Raw genomic sequence first — 19,049 nt, forward strand, 5'->3', positions numbered from 1 at the left:
CTCTCGAGTCCCAACCCATTTCAAATGTATTATTATTATGTTAACAAATAATATAGAATCGAGGATTACCCTTTGACTTGGTTTGGAGTCCTGGAAAAATAAAACAAATGACAGGCTCATGATTTCATATAGTTCTTTATTATATACAGCTATGATTGATTGGCAATTGTGTAGATGTGATATTAAACTTGGTAATATTCCTCCACCAGTCATTTTAAGGGTATGGGTGTGTAGAGCTCCTTTAGTGAAGAAGCAAAAGACTTTACTCCTCCCAGGGGCTCATGTCTGTGTCAATAGCCACGCAGTTATAAGCAGCATAGCGGAGTTTCTCCTCGCAAACCTTTGCACTGCAGGAGAGAAAGAGAAATGAAGGACACACTGGGGAATTAAGACAGCAATGTGTGCCAGTTCAAAATAAATATTTATGTATGGATGCATGTAAATCAAAATGACAAATAATAAATAAAATAATAACACAATGTACTTTAAAAAGAGTGAACTTATGACTCACAAAACAACTTCAATCGAGATTCTTTGTCTTTTAGTGATAAATGGATATATGATCGTATCCTGAGGCAGATTTCAAATTCTGTTATTCCAAAGAATTCAGAATGAATAATTTTGGTATTTACCTTGGGTAGTTGGGTAAATAAAGGGTACTAGAGCACGTGGAGGACTGTGGAAGTGCATCTGTCGTTTCAGAGCTAGTGAAGAAGGAAAAGATTGCGTTTTAGAAAAATGAAATGACATGGTATTGTTTTCCCCATTGAACTACAATTTACCTGAACCTGCGTTCATTTGGGGAGTAGGGCGCTACTTACCCTTGCTTGTCAGGAAAGATGTAGATCGGAGCAGGTAGACGACTCCTTCCGGTCACAAACCTCAGAAACCTGCTACGGTCCTCTGAAAGCAGAATTCACGAGAACTCTCAGTAACAATTATATTTGTTTGCTAGTAACCCACACTCAACCAGATAAAGTGTCCAGTAGTGCTTAATAGTTAGACCATGGAACAAAAAACACCAGGGTTAAGTCTAGGACATGCATCATTTTTAATCATGAATTAGGCTTTAGATTGTGATTCCCAGTTAAACCATTCATGTTTTTTAAGTCACTAAATTCATTAGACACAGTACAAACCTCATGGCATATTATGTTACAGATGAGATACCAGAGGGCAAGTTCAAGCATCATAAACTGGGTAAACTGACCATTGGTGAAATTCATTAGGGCTTCCCACAAGTATTGCACTCTAACATCAGTTTGTTCCAGGTCTTCATATCGAGCTGTTGGGGAGATAGGAACATCAACATAAGCAATGTAATGTGTTACTGTAATATGTGATACTGTTAAGGCAAGGACCAATGATAAGTGGAGTTTCTACCTCACGTCCATAATCATATATTTTGTTTTTACATCTACTCTCGGATATGTAATCATATGGAAATAGGAAAGTAATATATTATTTACAGTCATCATCCAATTTACAGCAGTCTCTACAGCCCAACAGCCCTACTGACTGGGCTAACCAGGGTTGGTGAGTGACCTCCTAAAAATAAAAACACTCACTGAGTCGTTTCAGAGCTTCCACAGTAATCTCGGGATCTCCACACACTTTTTTCTCCACTTCTTGCCAAGTAAGCAGGTCCAACACAGCCTGGGGTACCACCTTCAACACGCCGGCCTGCATGGCGGCAATCTGAAACACACACGCACACAAATATGCATGTGGCCATGCAAGCAGAGTACAAGGATAATTTAGTCGAGAGATAGAGAGATATATATATATATATATATATATATATATATATATATACACACACAGCACACAGACACACACCTGTTGTTTGCTCTCATCTAGCCGGGCTTTCTGCACCAGGCGGATGAACTCCTTGCGGTCCTCATAGCGGACTGCTATGTTGCTCCCCCCAGGGATGAGCTCCACCATGTGTCCATCGCTCAGAAGGGTGGTGTACACCAGCTCCTCACCAAACTTAAACTCAAATGTGTCCTGGTCCATGCTCTCCATGGCATCCAGCAGCTTTACCTGAATACCACATGATGCAAACCTACATCAACACCCATTCAGCTATATGACTTTGTGTTTAGTGAGATTGAATGCAGTGAGATGCAATGTTTTTTCTTTATAATGTCTTTTTTGTAGCATGGCCATTATTGCAGATTAGGATGACGCTCCGGAGAGAACTGCAGAAACAACCACTTTGCAGCCCTATTCCAGTAGTGCTTACCAGTACAGAGTCAACAGCAGGGAAGTCCTTGTTCCAGCTCACTGCCTCCCCAGTCAGCTGTTTCCACACCAGCCCAGGCAGAGCCAAGACCTGAAAGAGACAGAATAACCTATTTCATAACTTTTCCCAATTAGCTAATCGTAATTCAAGGTGATAAGAGCATCCTGGTTAGCTAGCCAACGAAGTGATGTCACAAACCAGGAAGTCTTTGCCTCGGAGAGCAGCTCCCATGAGCTGCCCTATCCACTCAAACTTGTGAAACTCTTTACAGGACGGGTTGGGCACATAGAAATCCCTGGCCTCTCCAGACCCCTGGAAGAAATATAATGAAAATATCAGCAATAAAACAATATCAAACTGAACTCAAGTATCCATAAATGACAAATCCCCAAAAATAATTGCTATGGGAAGTTGACTGCCCACTTCATTGGGAAAAAAAAAGAAAGCTCTTCATTCAAAAGTATTCTTTAACAGGGCAAACTCTACAACCCTGGTGACTGGGGTTCGATTCTGCCCCGGTGCTTCGGGTGGGTAGCCGGCAGGGGAGTACTGCACTAGCGACTCCTACAAGTTTGGTCAGGGCACCCGTTCAGCAGGGGGCAGGACTGGGATGGATAGTATTGTCCTCCGGACTGGGAGGGATAGTGTGTTCCTACGCATGTGATGTGTCTTCCCAGTACAACTCCTCACTGTCAGGTGAAAAGACGCGGCTACTGTATGGTTTGGCAGACAGGGACTATACAAATGGGGGAATTGGCAATAACTAAATTGGGGAGCAAAAAAAAACACATAGGGGCAAACTAACAGGATGTTGAGGTCCACTGTCATGTTGAATGTATTGAGCAAGAAGTGGACTATAAGCAGAGTGTGTGAGTACCTGGTTGGATGTACGGGCAAAGAATGGTAGTGGCATGGGACACTCTCCTGAGCTGGGGCAGAGCTCTTCAGACATGTCTGCCAGACTGTCTCGAAATCCACCCCCTTGGTCAATGATTCCCTCTGCGATGAATTTACACTCCCACCACTGGTCATATCGTGCAGGCCACCTGACAGAACAATTATTTACCGTTAATCATTAAAATATCATGTCTAATTGTCTGAAAGCTACAACTTAGCGAAATGCAATATTAGGTCAACGTTAGAGGGACGATGTGCCTGTAGCAGTCTATGAGTGCATTTTACCTAGTCTTTGACATATACAGTATATTATAGAAAGAAAGGTCACCTGTAATCCAATGTTTTCTCAAACTTGTCAGATGGTTTGAGACCGTCATACACCTAGAAAGTTTGAAGATAAAAAACAAGCTTTGTATACACACACACATCAGAATTCACTTAAGCCACTTCATCCCTTTTCTACCTTATGTTAATATAATTGCTTCTCACTAATGCTCATTTTTAAGATGGCACCATGTCTATCTACTCACTCTGTTTCTTAGAGTTGGGCTTCAAACAGTTCAGAAACATGCCTACCAATGTCATCATTGGTATGCAGGTTTGGTAAAAAAGACCCCCCCCCCCTTTTTTATTGTTATTGATACAAGAACAATCGGTTCCATTTCAGCATACCAAAATTCCAGAAAGAGACATACTGCAGTTTCTATTAGCTTGGATTCGCCATCGACATTCATATAAAAATCTAGATAGTGAGATAATGGGTAAGTGATGTCACACACTAGGAAGTGCTATTACCTGAGTGAAGACAGCGTTCTTGCAGCTGGGTTCCAAGGAGGGGTTGTCCCTGTGTTCCATGGCAAGGCGCCGGTTAATGTAAAGGCGGGGCATGAAGTTGGGTTTACTGGTCTCCGAGTCCTTCAGGCATTGTGTGATGAGAGCCGAACGGCGCTTAGATAGCAGCAGGAATTGCTTTATACTCTAGGGGGAGCCAGAGAACAGGCAAGTGAATGAAAAACAGTGAGGCTTTGGATGGAGTTTTGTACAGTGACAGGTTTTCATTTTTTAACACAAGTCACTCGGAATCATAACGGCATTATCTAAAGGCCTAACCTTATGCTGCAGGTTCAACTTGTACATCATCAACATAGGATTGGAAAAGGTAAGAGTCATAACAACACGTAGCAAAATATTCATGTGCCCTACAACAATCATGTAAGGGAGACGTGAAAGGAAAAGCAGCCATTTAGAAAAGTGTCTCTTTCCTTAATTCACTCTTTATCTATCCTGTGCAGTGTAGTATTACAGATTCTTGGTTAAATATGACTTGATAGAACATAGTTTGTAGAATTTAAAATAGAAGCCTAGAGTCTCTCAGCCAAATTATAACATTTCAACATTTGTAAGAGAAATAAGAGCTAGAGAGAGGATGAGGGGATTGTTTTGGCTGCTGGTCTGTACATAGATACATACTGTACAGTTTCCACATAACTCACTTTGATCTGGTTGAAGGTGCCCAAGCTGTAATCCCAGGCAGGAACCAGATGTGGCAGCAGACTGTCCAGAAGAGAGATGAACCTGCAGAACAATACATAAAAAATAGACAATATGACACAAACCCAGGGAAAAAAAGGATTGGCGAGGATTAAGAGCTACACGACATCGCCTTAACAAGTAAACTAGCCCATAACTAGTGCTGCCAGCAGTTGAATATATAACAGTTTTGGGGTTCTGGACAAGAATCATTTCCTACCTCTGAATGACCAAAGCCCTGCGGTAGAGGACATCGGGAGGCGTTCCCTCGAGACGGGGGTAGCGCACCAGGTTGGAGGACTGGAAGACATCAGCATTCAGGCCTAGGTCCCTCTCGCACGACGACTTAATCTTTAGGCCTCGGATCCGAACATCGATGCCCTCATCTGCATGGGGAACAGGAGAAGGAGAAGACGGTATCATATCATCTCATCTTATCTTAGCTAGAAACTATTGGAGCCAAATTTCTTTCCGATTGAGTCAGAATGCTATCCATTTCCAATGACCACATCAAATTGACAGATAATGTACCAAGTTGAAATGACTCAGAGCTATTCGGGTATATGAAGTATCTGCATGAAAGACCGCAAAAAGTAAGTAAGTAGTACAAACCCTCACCCCTACATTCTTCTATCCGGACCTCAATGACAGGCAGGTGGGCTGTCATATCTTCCAGCACACACACTTCTCCAATCAGATTGCTAGAAGCAAGATGAGAGGGAATAAGAAAGGAATGCATTTCCACCAGACATCGTGGGAAAATTATAAATGTATCAAGTGAAGATATTAGTGCTGATGCTGCTGGTCGCCTCACAACAGTACAAGTATTAAGAAATGAAGCAGGGACACCGAAAGATAATATATTTTATATATACAGCATGAATATAGCTATTAACATTTCATCGTACTCATCAAGGACAAAGTAAGTTTTGTAGAAATAAAAAATATTAGATTGATTTGATTTGCTGCCCATCGACCAACAGGTATGACATGTACAGTATTGTAACTTGTACATTTTATTAAACAGCTTTTAGTTTTTTTAAATGCTTACTCATCTATGGTGACATCACTCAGCTTTTTCAGGTTGTCCCCCTCTCCTCCGTACACTGTGATTCTCTTGGGCATGTAGTTGTCATCCGTGGAGTCGACAGTCAAAATCAGCTTACTGCATGGCACAATAACAGCAGAATATAAAATCAAAGCATGCCCTGATGCCCATGCATTGTTAATAAGATGAATTGTTTATGAGCCCCTTGACCACAGCAATAAGATAATCCTCTGGAGAATCTGATGATATGCCACATGCACACATGTTAAACTCTACCAAATATTGATGTAAATACAGTACACTGACTATCTGGGTGTTGTAACTTATAATGCGAGCCTCTTTTAACATTGGCATTGTATTTAGAGTTGCAGGCAACACCACAGAGCAGATATATCAGTAATACATTGTATAGTATTGCATTATATCATATCCTATCATCATCATCCTTAAGTGTCCCCTGTTAATGCGTTATTTTGTTTCATCTCTGATTCTCTGTGTACTGTATGTGTAGTTAATGAAAATCTGTGGCGTCTTACTTGACCACGGTGCCTCTCTTCATGTGGAGACGGATCCAGTGCTGTCCCTGCATGCCGTCGCTCTCCCAGTACGTTTCTGTGTCCCCATCAGTAAGACAGCTGGCACCACCGCTGGGGTCCTCCTATAATCAGAATCAGGTTTATTTGTCATTGTTCGCAGATACAAATACAAGTTACAATGAAATGTCACAAGTACGTACACAGTAACAACGAAATTGTGGGGGGCAGGGGGGGGGGCGGGCGGGGGTGGGGGGTGTGCGGGTGCAGGGAAGCGAAGGCGTGTTTGTGCGAGGTTATGTTAGTTCATGAGAAGATAATGTGTATTATGTTGTGAGTAGGCCTGGGGTTTTGTCCTTCGAGTTTCAGCCGGTCAGTGTTATCTCATTCCGCTGGTGTCCTTGCAATAAGCACAGCAAGCTCTGGAGCTGTGGAGACATCATTGAGTCGGCCCCACCCGGGGTCATAACAACAGGTGTCCATGAGGAGGCGGCGGGGGGGGGGGCGGCGCAAGTTGGACGTCTCTGATGACGTCCAACTTGCGACCTTTATCTGAGATGTTATCCGCAACACGCTTCAAGTCAGAGATCGATGCCAGGATGTTGTCCAGCTTGTGATCCTTCTCGATGATGGAATTCATGCCACGCTTCAGTTCAGTAATCACAACAGTCTGAGTCGCTACTGCTCTGCCCAACTCTAATATCATAACAGGCAGCCTCGGGGCTCCGTCCAGAGCGGCTGTCTTTCCAATTTTTAGATACACCAGTGCAATGCTCGATCCAATCAGCAAAAGACCAGCTATCATAAGGCCAAAAAGGTAGACGTCTTCAATATCTTCCACATATAGGACAGCCAGGCAGACGACCCTCCACTAGTCCATCATTTACCCAGCTGCAAATGTCCCGTCTGGGCAGTTGGGTTCCTCTGGACCCATTTTCCTTGTTGAAAAAATCTTGTCAATTGCGTTGAGGGACCAGCTAACAATTTCTATGTTTACTCCAAATAATTAATTACAAGGAGACAGTGCAGAGAGACGCGCCAGGCGAGGTAGAGAGGGAGAGAGATAAGAGTGTAGGGAGAGAAGGAAAAAAAATGCGACCGCCTTCGCTGAGTGCAAGCAGGAGAGATAAGTTACAACACCCAGATAGTCAGTGTACATCAATATTTTGTAGAGTTTTACATGTGTGCATGTGGCATATAATCGGATTCTCTAGAGGATTATCTTATTGCTGTGGTCAAGGGGCTCATAAACCATTCATCCTATTAACAATGCATGGGCATCAGGGCATGCTTTGATTTTATATTCTGCTGTTATTGTGCCATGCAGTAAGCTGATTTTGACTGTCGACTCCACGGATGACAACTGCATGCCCAAGAGAATCACAGTGTACGGAGGAGAGGGGGACAACCTGAAAAAGCTGAGTGATGTCACCATAGATGAGTAAGCATTTTAAAAAACGAAAATCTGTTTAACAAAATGTACAAGTTACAATACTGTAGATGTCATACCTGTTGGTCGATGGGCAGAAAATCAAATCAATTTTTTTATTATATATAAACGTACACAGATATCAAAACACATGCATTCTCTCATTAAGGCTAAGGCAAATCATTTTGTGGATTAATATGTGGTATTGCTATGACATCAGAGTGTATTTGTGGTCATAAGCAACTTAAAAAGGTGCTCCTCCAGTAGTCTTATAATATTTCTGCTGTTTTCCCAGTGCCAAACTGTAGTGAATAGTGATACAGGTACGCGTGTGTACGTTGATTCTAGAGCCACCATTGACCCCAGAACAACAACACCACACATTTTTGAGGTCTGAAAGAAGCAATTTACTCACTGAACATGAAGATACATCAATGCTGGTCACACACTGTTTCACACTCCCAAGATTCTCATCCTCCTTCCCTATGTGGTCGTAGAAGTAGTGCACCAAGTCCTCATCACATTCATATGTCCAGGTAGGTGGCAGATATCTGGCACGATCGAAGAGAAGGGAGAGTCAACAATTTATCCAACCTGTCTGCCAATATTTGTTTTGCTTAAGCTCAGTTCAGTTTGACAGACTTTTCCAGGTTAAACAAGTTAAGAACAAATTCTTATTTACAACTGTGGCTTGGCAAAAGGCAGGGCCTCTTGAAGGAGAGGGGAAAGGGGGGCTAGAAATCAACAGATTGAACACAGAAGCATAGCATTGGAAATAGATTATATTAATAAATACACCCATAATAGAATATTACACAGAAAGAAAGCAAACAAATTAATAATTCTGTCAGGCGAGACAAGAAAAATGAAGCAAAACAAACAAACAAAAAAATACGATACACTCATTTCAGTCTCATTCCGTGCGTCACGCGAACCCAACTCACCTAAGCTTCTGGACGGCAGCGTCGTCGCTCTCTGCCACCTTGGGTTTGAACCCCAGGTGCAGGGTGTGCTCCACATCCACCACCTGCTCCCACCTGTCACAGGGCTTGTGGTCGTAGCCAAAGAGCTGCTGGTGTCTGGTCATGGTGTCCTGAGACTCCACGGGCACCAGCCTGTCGCCTCCATCCGTGTGCTTACACACCAGGATCCAGCCTTCCTCCAACTCCTGGCCCACACGGTGCTCCTCCAGCTGCTCCTGGAGAGGACGGGGATGTGGAATGTCTTTTTAACCCATTAAGACCTGAGGCCGATTCTACAAATGCCTTCTAAATCCTAACTGTTCTCAGAAAAAAATATGTTGCTATATCAATGGTGCTCAAACTTTTTCATGTCAAGGACCCCCCAAATTATATGCATTTGGCCGCCGACCCCCCCATCTCAAATTATTTTGTTCCAGGGACCCCCAGAAGCAAAGTGAGTTAAAAATGTTCGCTTTAAAAAATACTTAATTCAAACAAATTTGAACAAATTGTCAGGATTTTTCAAAAATAGCAGATCTACAAGCTCATAGCGCGGCATGAAGTGACGTTCTATGAGCTTGTATAGCTGTAATTCTTTTTAAATCGTGACACACACACTCATATATAGCTAAAGTTTTAAAATTACAGCTAAAAAAGGTTTGAGAACCCATTAAAAAGGTTCCTTTAATGGGTTAAATGACTATCATAAAGTTTCTGCTTTTATGTTCAGTTCAGTGGAGAGAGATGGTAGGGTGAAAGCATGACTTTTTTTTTAACCCATGATGACACTGTAACGATCAGTGTGCAAACATGACCTGGCTGATGCTGGGAGAAAACTAGACATTAAAACTAGATGATAGAGATTATTATAATGACGTGTGGGATGTTGAGTGAGTGTGTGTGTGTGTGTGTGTTAAGAAAAGTTTTGCAAGGGAGTTTAAAGAAGGTCAATCCAATGGATCTGACAACAGGATGATGAGCAGAACTGGACGCATGACATACTGTAACTAACCCGGAGGAGGTGCGACCGCTTACCTTGTTTATTTTGACCCAAAGGCCTTGACTGTTACAGTATTCTTCCCCCGTTGTCCGGATACACGTCCCTTTCTTTGGCTCAATGTTGTACTTGCATAGTTTCTTGCTGATGCTTTGATGGGGACTTTCCCAAACGGAGACCAAGGTCTTTCCGGCGGTCGAGGCGCCGCCAACAGCAGAACCGGACGATGCGGACGCAGTGGATGAGGAATCTTTACAGATCTTATAGCACACCTCCTTCGGCACATAACACAGACACTGTGGCAGGGCTTCGCTGTTCCTGAAGCACTCGATGCACTTGTTCAGGAAGCGGATCCTCCCCAGGAGGACGCGAGGGTTGTCACCCAGGGACATCTCTTCTTGTGGCAGGTCAACCCCGGCTCGGTGCAGGGGTGGTTTGGGGAAAATGTCAGTCAACACAGCGGGGGGGCGTCACGTGACATTACAGTGTTGTTCACTCCTGCCTTTGTTTTCATGCAGTAATGCAGTTCCTGTCGCACACAAACAAGACAAAGCAGAACATTCTTATGAATCGAGGCTCTAGGCCAGTAGGTGGTACCCCAGCAACCATGAACGCTGCCATCAGGGCAGGGATGGAGGTGACGCTATGCCTAAAAAGCCTAATTCATAAATAATACTTCCTCGTACGACGGTGTTGCTCGTCGACTAGGGCTGCCCTCAGTGTTTCCAGGTTTGCTTATTATAAGCGACTTTAGGGCTTGTTTTTCTGTAATGTCGCTTGTAAATATTGGTAGTTGCGGGTTGTTTTTTTTGGGCTCGTTTCAAAAGTGCAGTTGCTTATTTTGTTTGCTTCCCCAAAAAAATCAATTATTATTTAAACCAGTGGTTCTCAAATATTTTCATGAAAATGTTTTGTGCCAGGGGAGCATTAAATGCTCCCCTGGCACAAAACATTTTCATGGACATTTATTTTTATTTTTATTTGGAATATTTTTTGAAATATTCTAACACAAATTTTGTGTTCGAATGTTCAAAAAATATTCCAAATATTCCACATTTTATTTCAAGAGTTTTTGAAAATAGCAGATCTACAAGCTCACAACAGATCAGCTATTTTCAAATAGCCGATGCATATAGGTTTAAAGTGCTCATGTGGCCTAGTTGCTTCTTATGGGCTTGTTTTCCTAGTCCTGATTCTGGTTGCTTATTTCTCTCACAACATATGGCAGCTCACCTCTTGTTGTCGGCAAGGGACACCGTCGTGCGACGGAAGCTCGCAGGAAGGGTGTCGCTTGCCGACAACAAGAGCTTATCTCCCAAGCTATAATAAACGCCCAATCAAAGTTCCTGTTTCCCAACAGTCAGCTACCATTTACGTTAGCAAAAAAAGCACAGATACGTTGACGTTAACGAGTGGACTGAACCATGGACTGAACTGATATTAATGGTTTACTTCTACTATATGTGTTGGAACGTGAGCCAGGGGAAATGTGACATGTTTCATGTAAATACTTAGTTATAGATCACATCGCTACTCTTGGGTCTAGGTTAGCTCTGGTTAGAAGGAGTTCTCCTAAACGCTGTGTTACTTTCGAACCGTTGCCCGCAAACCCGCGGTAGCGCAGTCTCTAATCTGTAGTAAATACAAAATACACTTTCGCTGCTCACCAAAACAAAGACAGTTTTAAGATGTTGAAAGCCTACTTTCCTTAGTGGCAACACTCGGAGCTCCCCCACCTCACCTAAAATACACGTTTTAGCTAGAAAAGAAAATATTTCACCGGAAGGAAAAAATCTGGTCAATGGAATTTTTCTATTAACAAGACCTGTAGGGGGCGAAGTGGAGTAACTAAAAAAACGTTTTCCTTCCGGTGAAATATTTTCTTTTCTGGCCAAAAAGTGTATTTTAGACGTGAGATGGGGGGCTCCGTGTGTTCCCACTAAGGAAAGTAGGCTTTCAACATCTCAAAACCGTCTTTGTTTTGGTGAGTAGCGAAAGATTGTTATTTTTTACTACAGACGAGAGGCTGCGCTACCGTGGGTTTGCGGGCATCGGCTCGAAAGTAACATAGCGTTAAGGAGAACTCCTTCTAACAATATGGACCAGAGCTATATCTTGGTATACTGCTACGGAATAGTGGTGTTTACGTACCCGAAGTCTTCTTCAGAGAGGTAACGGGAGATTACTTCAAGTCTCGTTGGCTTGTTGCATTGTAAAAAAAAAATACGGAAGAAGAACCTTTGATCCTTTTTGACCCTTCGTGAGTTCCGTGCAGTGTTGCCAGATGTCGTGAGAGAAATAAGCAACCAGGTCTATGAAACAAGCCCAAAAGAAGCGAGCCCTCCGCCCTTTAAACGTAATACATTGGCTATTTGAAAATAGCCAATCTACACGCGATGCGACTTGTGAGCTTGTAGATCTGCTATTTTCAAAAAGAATCTTGAACATTTAAAAAAAAAAGTGGAACATTTTAACAACACAAATCTTGTGTGGGAGTGCCTGGCAAAAATATTTTCAGATGGGGCTCCTCAGACAAATACATATTAATTTGGTGGATCCTTGACTTGAAAATGTTTTAGAAACACTGGTTTTAAACAACACTACTGGAAACAAGCCAAAAGCAACTACCAATATTTACAAGCAACTTTACATAAAAATAAGCACGAAGTCGCTTATAATAAGCGGACATGGCAACACTGCCATTGATCCTTTTTGACCCTTCGTGAGCACCGTGGTGCCGTCTTCCACACGTCACAATAAAAGCTCCACTGCGCCTTCCGTGAGGCGTGAGCTGAGCTGAGGCAGTGCTGTTCGTCAGTGTTTCAAAGTCAAACTTCACAATAAAATGTTACACTGCACCTTTCATCTTTTCATTCATGAACAGATAGTTGACCAGTGGTGGAAAAAGTATATATTTTGTTTTACTTAAGTTAAAGTATCAATAATACTTTGTTGCAAGTAAAGTCCAGAATTGTAAATGTACTTGAGTAAAAGTACAAAAATATTGTTATCAATATGTACAAAGCACCAAAAGTAGAAAGTAGCCTACTCAATATGCAGAATGTCCCATTTCACACGTTTTCAAATATATAAAATGTAAAAAATCTTTTGAAAATAGCAGAGCTACAAACTCAGAATACGTTGCATTGCGACGCATAATTGTGAGCTTGTAGATCAAATGGCCGAAATGTATATAGGGTGAAGTGGTTACTGTATGTTTTGTAATAATAATCAAAATCTACAAAGTAACTAGTAACTCAAGTTTTCAAATAATTGTAGTGGAGAAAAATTACAATATTTGCCTTTGAGATAGTGGAGTAGAAGTAAAAGTACTGAAAATTGGAAATACTCCAGTAAAGTAAAAAATACCTCAAAATTGTATATGGACGATCATTATTTGACATATGAAGATCACGAGTACGGCACATTGCAATAGCCAGATAGCTACAATAGGCTATACAATAAATTGTGTACATTGAGTGAACAGAGCACAGTGTTGTGTGAACATCCTCTTTCTATGAAACACAGGCACACTGCCCAGGGAATGACAGTGAAGGCTGTAATCCCTTATTTATTGTTATTGATTGTTGTTATCCATTAACATAGGATAATATACCTACATTAGGCAAATATGATGAATGAGTGACACCCAGGATGTTTGTAATTACATAGAGAAAATAACATTGAATGTTTCCTCAGGTTTCTTTTTTATTTTAAGACTGAATACGGTAATACAAATTCACATGTGTCAAATCAAACAAAAGTTATTTGTCCCAATGGGTATATGATTCTTCTTGCATTCTTCAAACCAATTCAATGCTTTTTGGTAGCCTACCAACAGGTACATTTAGGCTCTTTTTCATTCAATATGTTCCACAGAAATCTTAATCATGGGTTTCTCTGCTTCTTCCCGATTGCAGACATTCGTTTCCGCCTCGAGAGAGAGGAGAAGGACATTATTCCCATCAGTATCTAGACAATCTCCCTCTTTTGGGCAATCTAACAGGGATGGAAGGCTCCCTCCTCGCAGAATGCCCTTAGCTTTACGCATAAGACCATCACCCAGATATCGTCTGGTCTCTAATGGTGTGTCTGATGGCTGGTGGATCTCAAGGTCTTCAGCACTCATCCTGAACATGACAAACAAGACAAATTCGTTTATTATTACAACAGAGAATCCACACAGATAAATATATTATCAAAACCACCTGTTTTTAGATATAGCCTACCTTTATTGACAATTACAGTGCAGAGGGACAGGAAATGTGGAGAGAAAGATGGGGAAGGATACGCAGAGAAGATAAATTATTATTATTATACATTATTTATAAGAATTCCACCAATAATGGCATGCCCAAAATAGAGACACCAGGTTGAAAGAGGTTATGAACCTTGGAGCCGTATTAAAGGATGATCAATCACCATTGGTTACCATGCATGCTTTTCACTTTGCTGGTGTAATCAGCATGGGTAATCATTAATTAATTATTATAAAGGACACAAAATACTTCTTCCAGGAGGTGTGGTCTGTGACTCTGTGTCATTAGAGGTAATCCATTATTTATAACTTTATTGTGATTCCGAATCATTAGCTTGTTATTACCTACTGAATAATAACGCATAAGCAGGCTAGTTAGGCTTTATTAATTCATCCCTTAGTTACCTGCTAAAATATGGAACAGATGAGATAGAACTAAAAAACAAAAAACAGCCATGCATGCAATTGGATGAACACTGTTGAGTGTTGTTCCGTTTGTGACATAGAATAGTAGTTCTCAATGTGAGGTCCGGGGACCCAAAGGGGTTCCAGTGGGCCCCCAGCTAAAGGATTGATATTTAGGCACCAAATGGACCCTTGCGGGTCTGTAACTCTGTGTTAACTGAGTGTGTACAAATGGAGCCAAATGGATCTGATTTGTACACTCGTCGGGTTAAATGAACACTGAGGATTTACAGTGTAGTCTCAGAGATGAATGAATGAATGAATGAATGAATGAATAGTTTATGAGATAACAATCATATCAAATGGGGAGGGGGGGGGGGGGTCCATAGCCTAATACCTATCAAACTGGGGGGCCTTGAAATTGAAAAGTTTGATAATCACTGTCATAGAGCACTAAAACGTGAAAGTTTACCTCATGTCATATGTGGAACCCTTGAAAGCAGGTTTTGTGTCGACTGTGGACACTGTGTATGGGATGGAGAAATATCCCTGTTTCCAATGTTTATCCTTATCCATTGGGGGGAGATTCTGGTGCATGTTGTCCACTGCCAACATTGACACCTTTGGATAGGATAGAAAATCAAATAGCAGTATGAACCTATACAGTATCAATGTAAAATGTCTTCCTTAATAGTTTGTTTCATTAAGCGATATATGATAGTCCACTCCCCATTGACATTTCTATTGAGATGGACAGTAGGGAAGTTGAGATGGAAATGGCATGGGGGAGATTTACAGTAGAAGGCTCAAAGATTTGAGACCCATGGGAGATCCCTGTCAACTAAGTAATGTTTAAGTGGTTAAGGTTCAAGGTGATTATTGACACATAATATAGCTGGATGTAGATGTATTAACAGTGTAGATACAATAAGATAAGAATTGCCTGGGAGATTACACAGTAAAAACGTTCAGTATTAATTTAACAAAGAATGTGGGTGTAAAGATACATTTAGGGCATTTTTACACTGTCAGAGTTAGGATATTACTGTGTAGATGCTTGTACTGTGTATTGAAAAGAAGCCTTGTTGGATCACCTGGATGTTTCGGTCTATCAGTTTGTTTGTTTCAAAGTCATCGTCATCCTCTCCAAATGGATTGATAATGAGTTCCCCCACCTGTAGAAAATATATACTTAATGAGGTCTCAGTTTTCATAACAAAATGAGTTTCATTTTATTGATTCAAGAATTCACTCGTCATCTCACCTTGAGCCAGCCTGCATAGAAGAAGAACTGGAGCAGAGTGAAGACGGGTATGTACATGTCCACGTTGTGATTCTTGTATCCCTTCTCAGGGTTCAGAAACTGTCGGCCAATCAGGCAGAAACCAAAAAAGGAGTACACCGCTACAGTAACAACCTGTAATTGATTAGTGAGTTCATTATTATTGCTTAATTTCTGATAAGGGCTCACGGTTCAAGTTTACTTTCTCCCAAAGAAGCTCCCAAAGCACTGCAACAAATGTAAACCCCACAAAAAAGTACTGAACTAACATTGAACATTGATTGTACTGATGAGCCTACCTGAGTGTAGACCAGAGGGATGCTGATCCAATCATAGTGGAACAACAGACTACACTTTCCTCTGTAGTTACACAGCTCCTGCAGACAGAGTACCACATAATGCAATTACATTCTATAAACAATTAGGATTAGATTAGAATAGAGATTTAGAGGCAAGTAACCTCTCAGAATATCTAAAAGTTTCCACTTGAACAGTTATTCTTTAGTCCATTTACAGAAACAACAAAACACTTTACATCCATGAGCAGTCTCAAAGCTATGTCATCCTTCACCCGGCCTTCCTCTCGTGCCTTGGATGCCAAATTTGTAAACCAAGTCAAAGGCATCCAGTAGTTGTTGAAATCACTGTGCAGTGACTCAAGCATTTTGAGTTCCTGTGGGGTCATAAATCCTACAAACAGAGATTAATGTATAATTGCATATAGATATCTTACTCACAACCTTTTTTGGAATTAATTCACAAAATCAGCAAAAGAAAACCCCACTACATTACACGAACACCATACTGTACAATAAAATACACAGTGTTCATTTATCCATTGAGGTTCATCTGGTTACATCATTTGTACACTCTCAGAATTAAAGGTTTTTACTGAGAAGTCCTTCTTGAGGGTCCACATAAATAAGCCAGTAGGCCTACACACTGCCTACTTCTTACCAGATTCCACAATATGTTCAAAAGATGGGAAGCGTTTGCGGACTCTCGTGCTTATGGAACGCAGAATCAGGACTGATGATAAGTTGGCGTATCTCATGAGCGTGCGTCGCAGCAAGCGACCCCTCTCATCTTTTCCGTGGACATTTCCAGACACCACCATCATCAGGTTGTCAGGGAGCGGGAAGCTGGTATACTGACCCCACCATCTGTTGAAAGCTAGGCTCACATAGAATCCTGTTACCAAAGAACAACAAAGAACCACAGATGGTCTTAAAATATTATGCTTCGCCTGGTGTCCAGTGTAGTCTAATGTGTGAATCTTACCTCTGAAAGTAATGTGCATTTCACTATTGTGAGTGCTGTATGTCAATTCACTTTGCTGGGAGCCACTTTGTCGCAGGGGCGTAGCTCATTGAAAATAACAGATTTTCAGGCTCTACTTTTGCAGGAGTAAAGCAATTTTGGATTTGCAGAGATTACTGCACCATGAACCAAAACATGACACTTCTTGTGCATCATTTCTAGTGTTTTCTGATTTCATTTAAGAGTCTCAAAAAGTGAGTCATTATGAAAGTCATTAATCCACTTTTACACAATAAATGTCACTTTCTTTCTGATGGCAGTGCCACAAACATTACAGGATTCACAGTTAATCCCTGAGGGCCTATGCTTGAATTTGACTGCTTTCATTTTTAAGTTTCAGTTTGACTTAATTTTGAGTTTTGATTAGACATTAGTGCTGGAAAATTGTTGAATTGATTTAATGTACCGTATTATGCTCTTGATGATGCTTTAATAGTTATGTTTAGAGAGGCTTGGCTTTTCAGCGACATACTTGCTGAAACTACTATGCTGTTAAACTTGGGATATGGAGGAGAGGGCTTTAAATGTGCTTGAATTTGCCCTTTAAAACCTATGCAAACCTTTCAACCACATTCAAGAAGTACTCCATTCAAATGAACTAATGCCCTTTTTGGAATATAAGTCACACTGAATGCCACGGTAATTTAGAATAGTGTAAAACACTGACTGAGCTGCAAAATGCTCCTCTCTCAAAGCATGACTTTTCATGAGACAGATTGATGTAAACTGGCGGGACTTACCCAGCACAAAAGAGATAGGGATAAAGTTGGTATTGGTAAACTGATCACAGTAAAGTGCCACAAGTTCAAATTGCTCCTGCTGCTTTGGTGAGAGAAAAAACCTGCAAGGAAAATCACATCATTAGAGCGAGCCTTCACTGTTATCAAACAGTCGAATAAAGTGATCAGATATGCAATCACCTGTAAAACACACTGAAAAAGGAATACATGACACAAAACACCAGGAATTCCTTATAAAGCAGCCTGTAGATGCTTCCTTTCCATCGGAACAGGAGCTTGGAGAAGCCGCCAAACTTTGCATTGGCCACCTCAAGGCTGTAGGAAACCGTCATATTTGGTTTTATGTCGTATGGCAGGAGCGGGAAAGTCCTGTGAAAAATATCAAGGGCACCTTTTGAAATTGAACATAGATTAGATTAATAGTTTCATTATAACATTATAGATTTATAGAAGGATGGAGAATTTCTTTTTACCTGTAAAGCCACCTGTATCCGTTCTAGAATCAGGTTTGAGTGTCCTGTGAGGACTCACCCTTACCTCTCATTATAAAGCTTGGTGTAGTGCTGTCATCATCCATCATGTGAGGTTTATTGTGTGGGAACCAAATGTATGAAATCAAATTGAGCGCCTATGGAAACGCCTTATGGTTTTGTTCATAGAATCCAAGATCTTTGACACTTTTGTTTGAGGGTTACCTATTTTTTTGATAAAGAAACATAATTTCTGGGTAACATAATGATAAGTGATATTATAATGAATTATGGTTAGCTATAGAAGTATACATGTTGAAAATGGGTTAGGGTCTCCAGATGAACTAATATCTGTTATAACCACTTGAACCCGAGCATCCATCCTTGAACATTAGCCCAAACTAGTTGCGTTGTGAGCTTATAGATCACTATTTTTGGCGAAGAGATTTGGTGCAGAGGGAAACAAGCGGTCCAAGTACAGAGTAGGCCTACTCAGGTCCTTTTTTTTACTAAGTCTATAAGGGTTTAAGCGATTAAACTAAATGTCTATTTCAAATACTTTCTTTCTAACCATATGATATAAAAACATGCTTATTTCTATCATTGTGCACTCAGTCTAAAACCCCACCATACCCGGTAAAATAAGATAATTCGTAATTCAAGCAATTTACTGGGAAATGGAAGTCCAGAGCACTGCTGTTTACAGTTTGATCACAGATGTCATGTCAGTGACACTGATAACAACCACTCATTCACAGTGGTTGTAAAAAGCACTCACATATTTTTCTTAAATAAAAGTATCAATACGGCAATGTAGAATGACTCTGTTACAAGTAAAAGTCCGGAATTAAACATTTAGTTGAGTAGAACTACAAATGTATTGGTATCAAAATATACTTAAAGTACAAAAGCAAAAAGTAAAAGTACTCA

At 41.0% G+C, this 19,049-nt stretch overlaps 2 protein-coding genes across 3 annotated transcripts; both read right to left on the reverse strand.

The window, feature by feature from the left end:
• Positions 1–119: 119 nt before the first annotated feature.
• On the reverse strand, positions 120–11,899 carry hectd3 (HECT domain containing 3). Of its 2 annotated transcripts, none has more exons than XM_084057058.1 (20): positions 11,796–11,899; positions 9,683–10,173; positions 8,630–8,883; positions 8,101–8,236; positions 6,260–6,381; positions 5,727–5,840; positions 5,294–5,376; positions 4,896–5,061; positions 4,639–4,720; positions 3,941–4,123; positions 3,474–3,526; positions 3,126–3,294; positions 2,447–2,560; positions 2,249–2,338; positions 1,840–2,046; positions 1,569–1,698; positions 1,211–1,285; positions 822–903; positions 633–704; positions 120–347 (listed from the first exon to the last, which is right to left on the reverse strand). In XM_084057058.1, the coding sequence occupies exons 2-20, from the start codon at positions 10,034–10,036 to the stop codon at positions 263–265; spliced, it is 2,571 nt and encodes an 856-aa protein (XP_083913184.1). In that variant the 5' UTR covers positions 10,037–10,173; positions 11,796–11,899; the 3' UTR covers positions 120–262. The 2 variants fall into 2 exon arrangements, with proteins under 2 accessions (XP_083913184.1, XP_083913183.1); XM_084057057.1 differs by having other exon boundaries at positions 5,288–5,376.
• Positions 10,155–17,981, reverse strand: best4 (bestrophin 4; the record flags this gene model as incomplete). Its single annotated transcript, XM_084056797.1, has 10 exons — positions 10,155–10,173; positions 13,649–13,774; positions 14,780–14,928; positions 15,402–15,482; positions 15,572–15,724; positions 15,889–15,966; positions 16,125–16,279; positions 16,547–16,780; positions 17,650–17,750; positions 17,830–17,981. 10 exons carry the CDS (start codon positions 17,979–17,981, stop codon positions 10,155–10,157), a joined length of 1,248 nt encoding a protein of 415 aa, XP_083912923.1.
• Positions 17,982–19,049: the final 1,068 nt, after the last annotated feature.

This window comes from Gymnoscopelus microlampas, assembly GCF_963454915.1.
Source record: "Gymnoscopelus microlampas genome assembly, chromosome: 5".
Taxonomy (NCBI): Eukaryota; Metazoa; Chordata; class Actinopteri; order Myctophiformes; family Myctophidae; genus Gymnoscopelus; species Gymnoscopelus microlampas.

Coding starts and splice junctions, on each gene's coding strand:
- hectd3 (XM_084057057.1), bottom strand. CDS start 10,036: ATGTCCCTGGGTGACAACCCTCGCGTCCTCCTGGGGAGGATCCGCTTC. Junction 4,721..4,895: donor AGGGCTTTGGTCATTCAGAG/GTAGGAAATGAT, acceptor ATTGTTCTGCAG/GTTCATCTCTCTTCTGGACA. Junction 2,561..3,125: donor TTGCCCGTACATCCAACCAG/GTACTCACACAC, acceptor TATTTCTTCCAG/GGGTCTGGAGAGGCCAGGGA.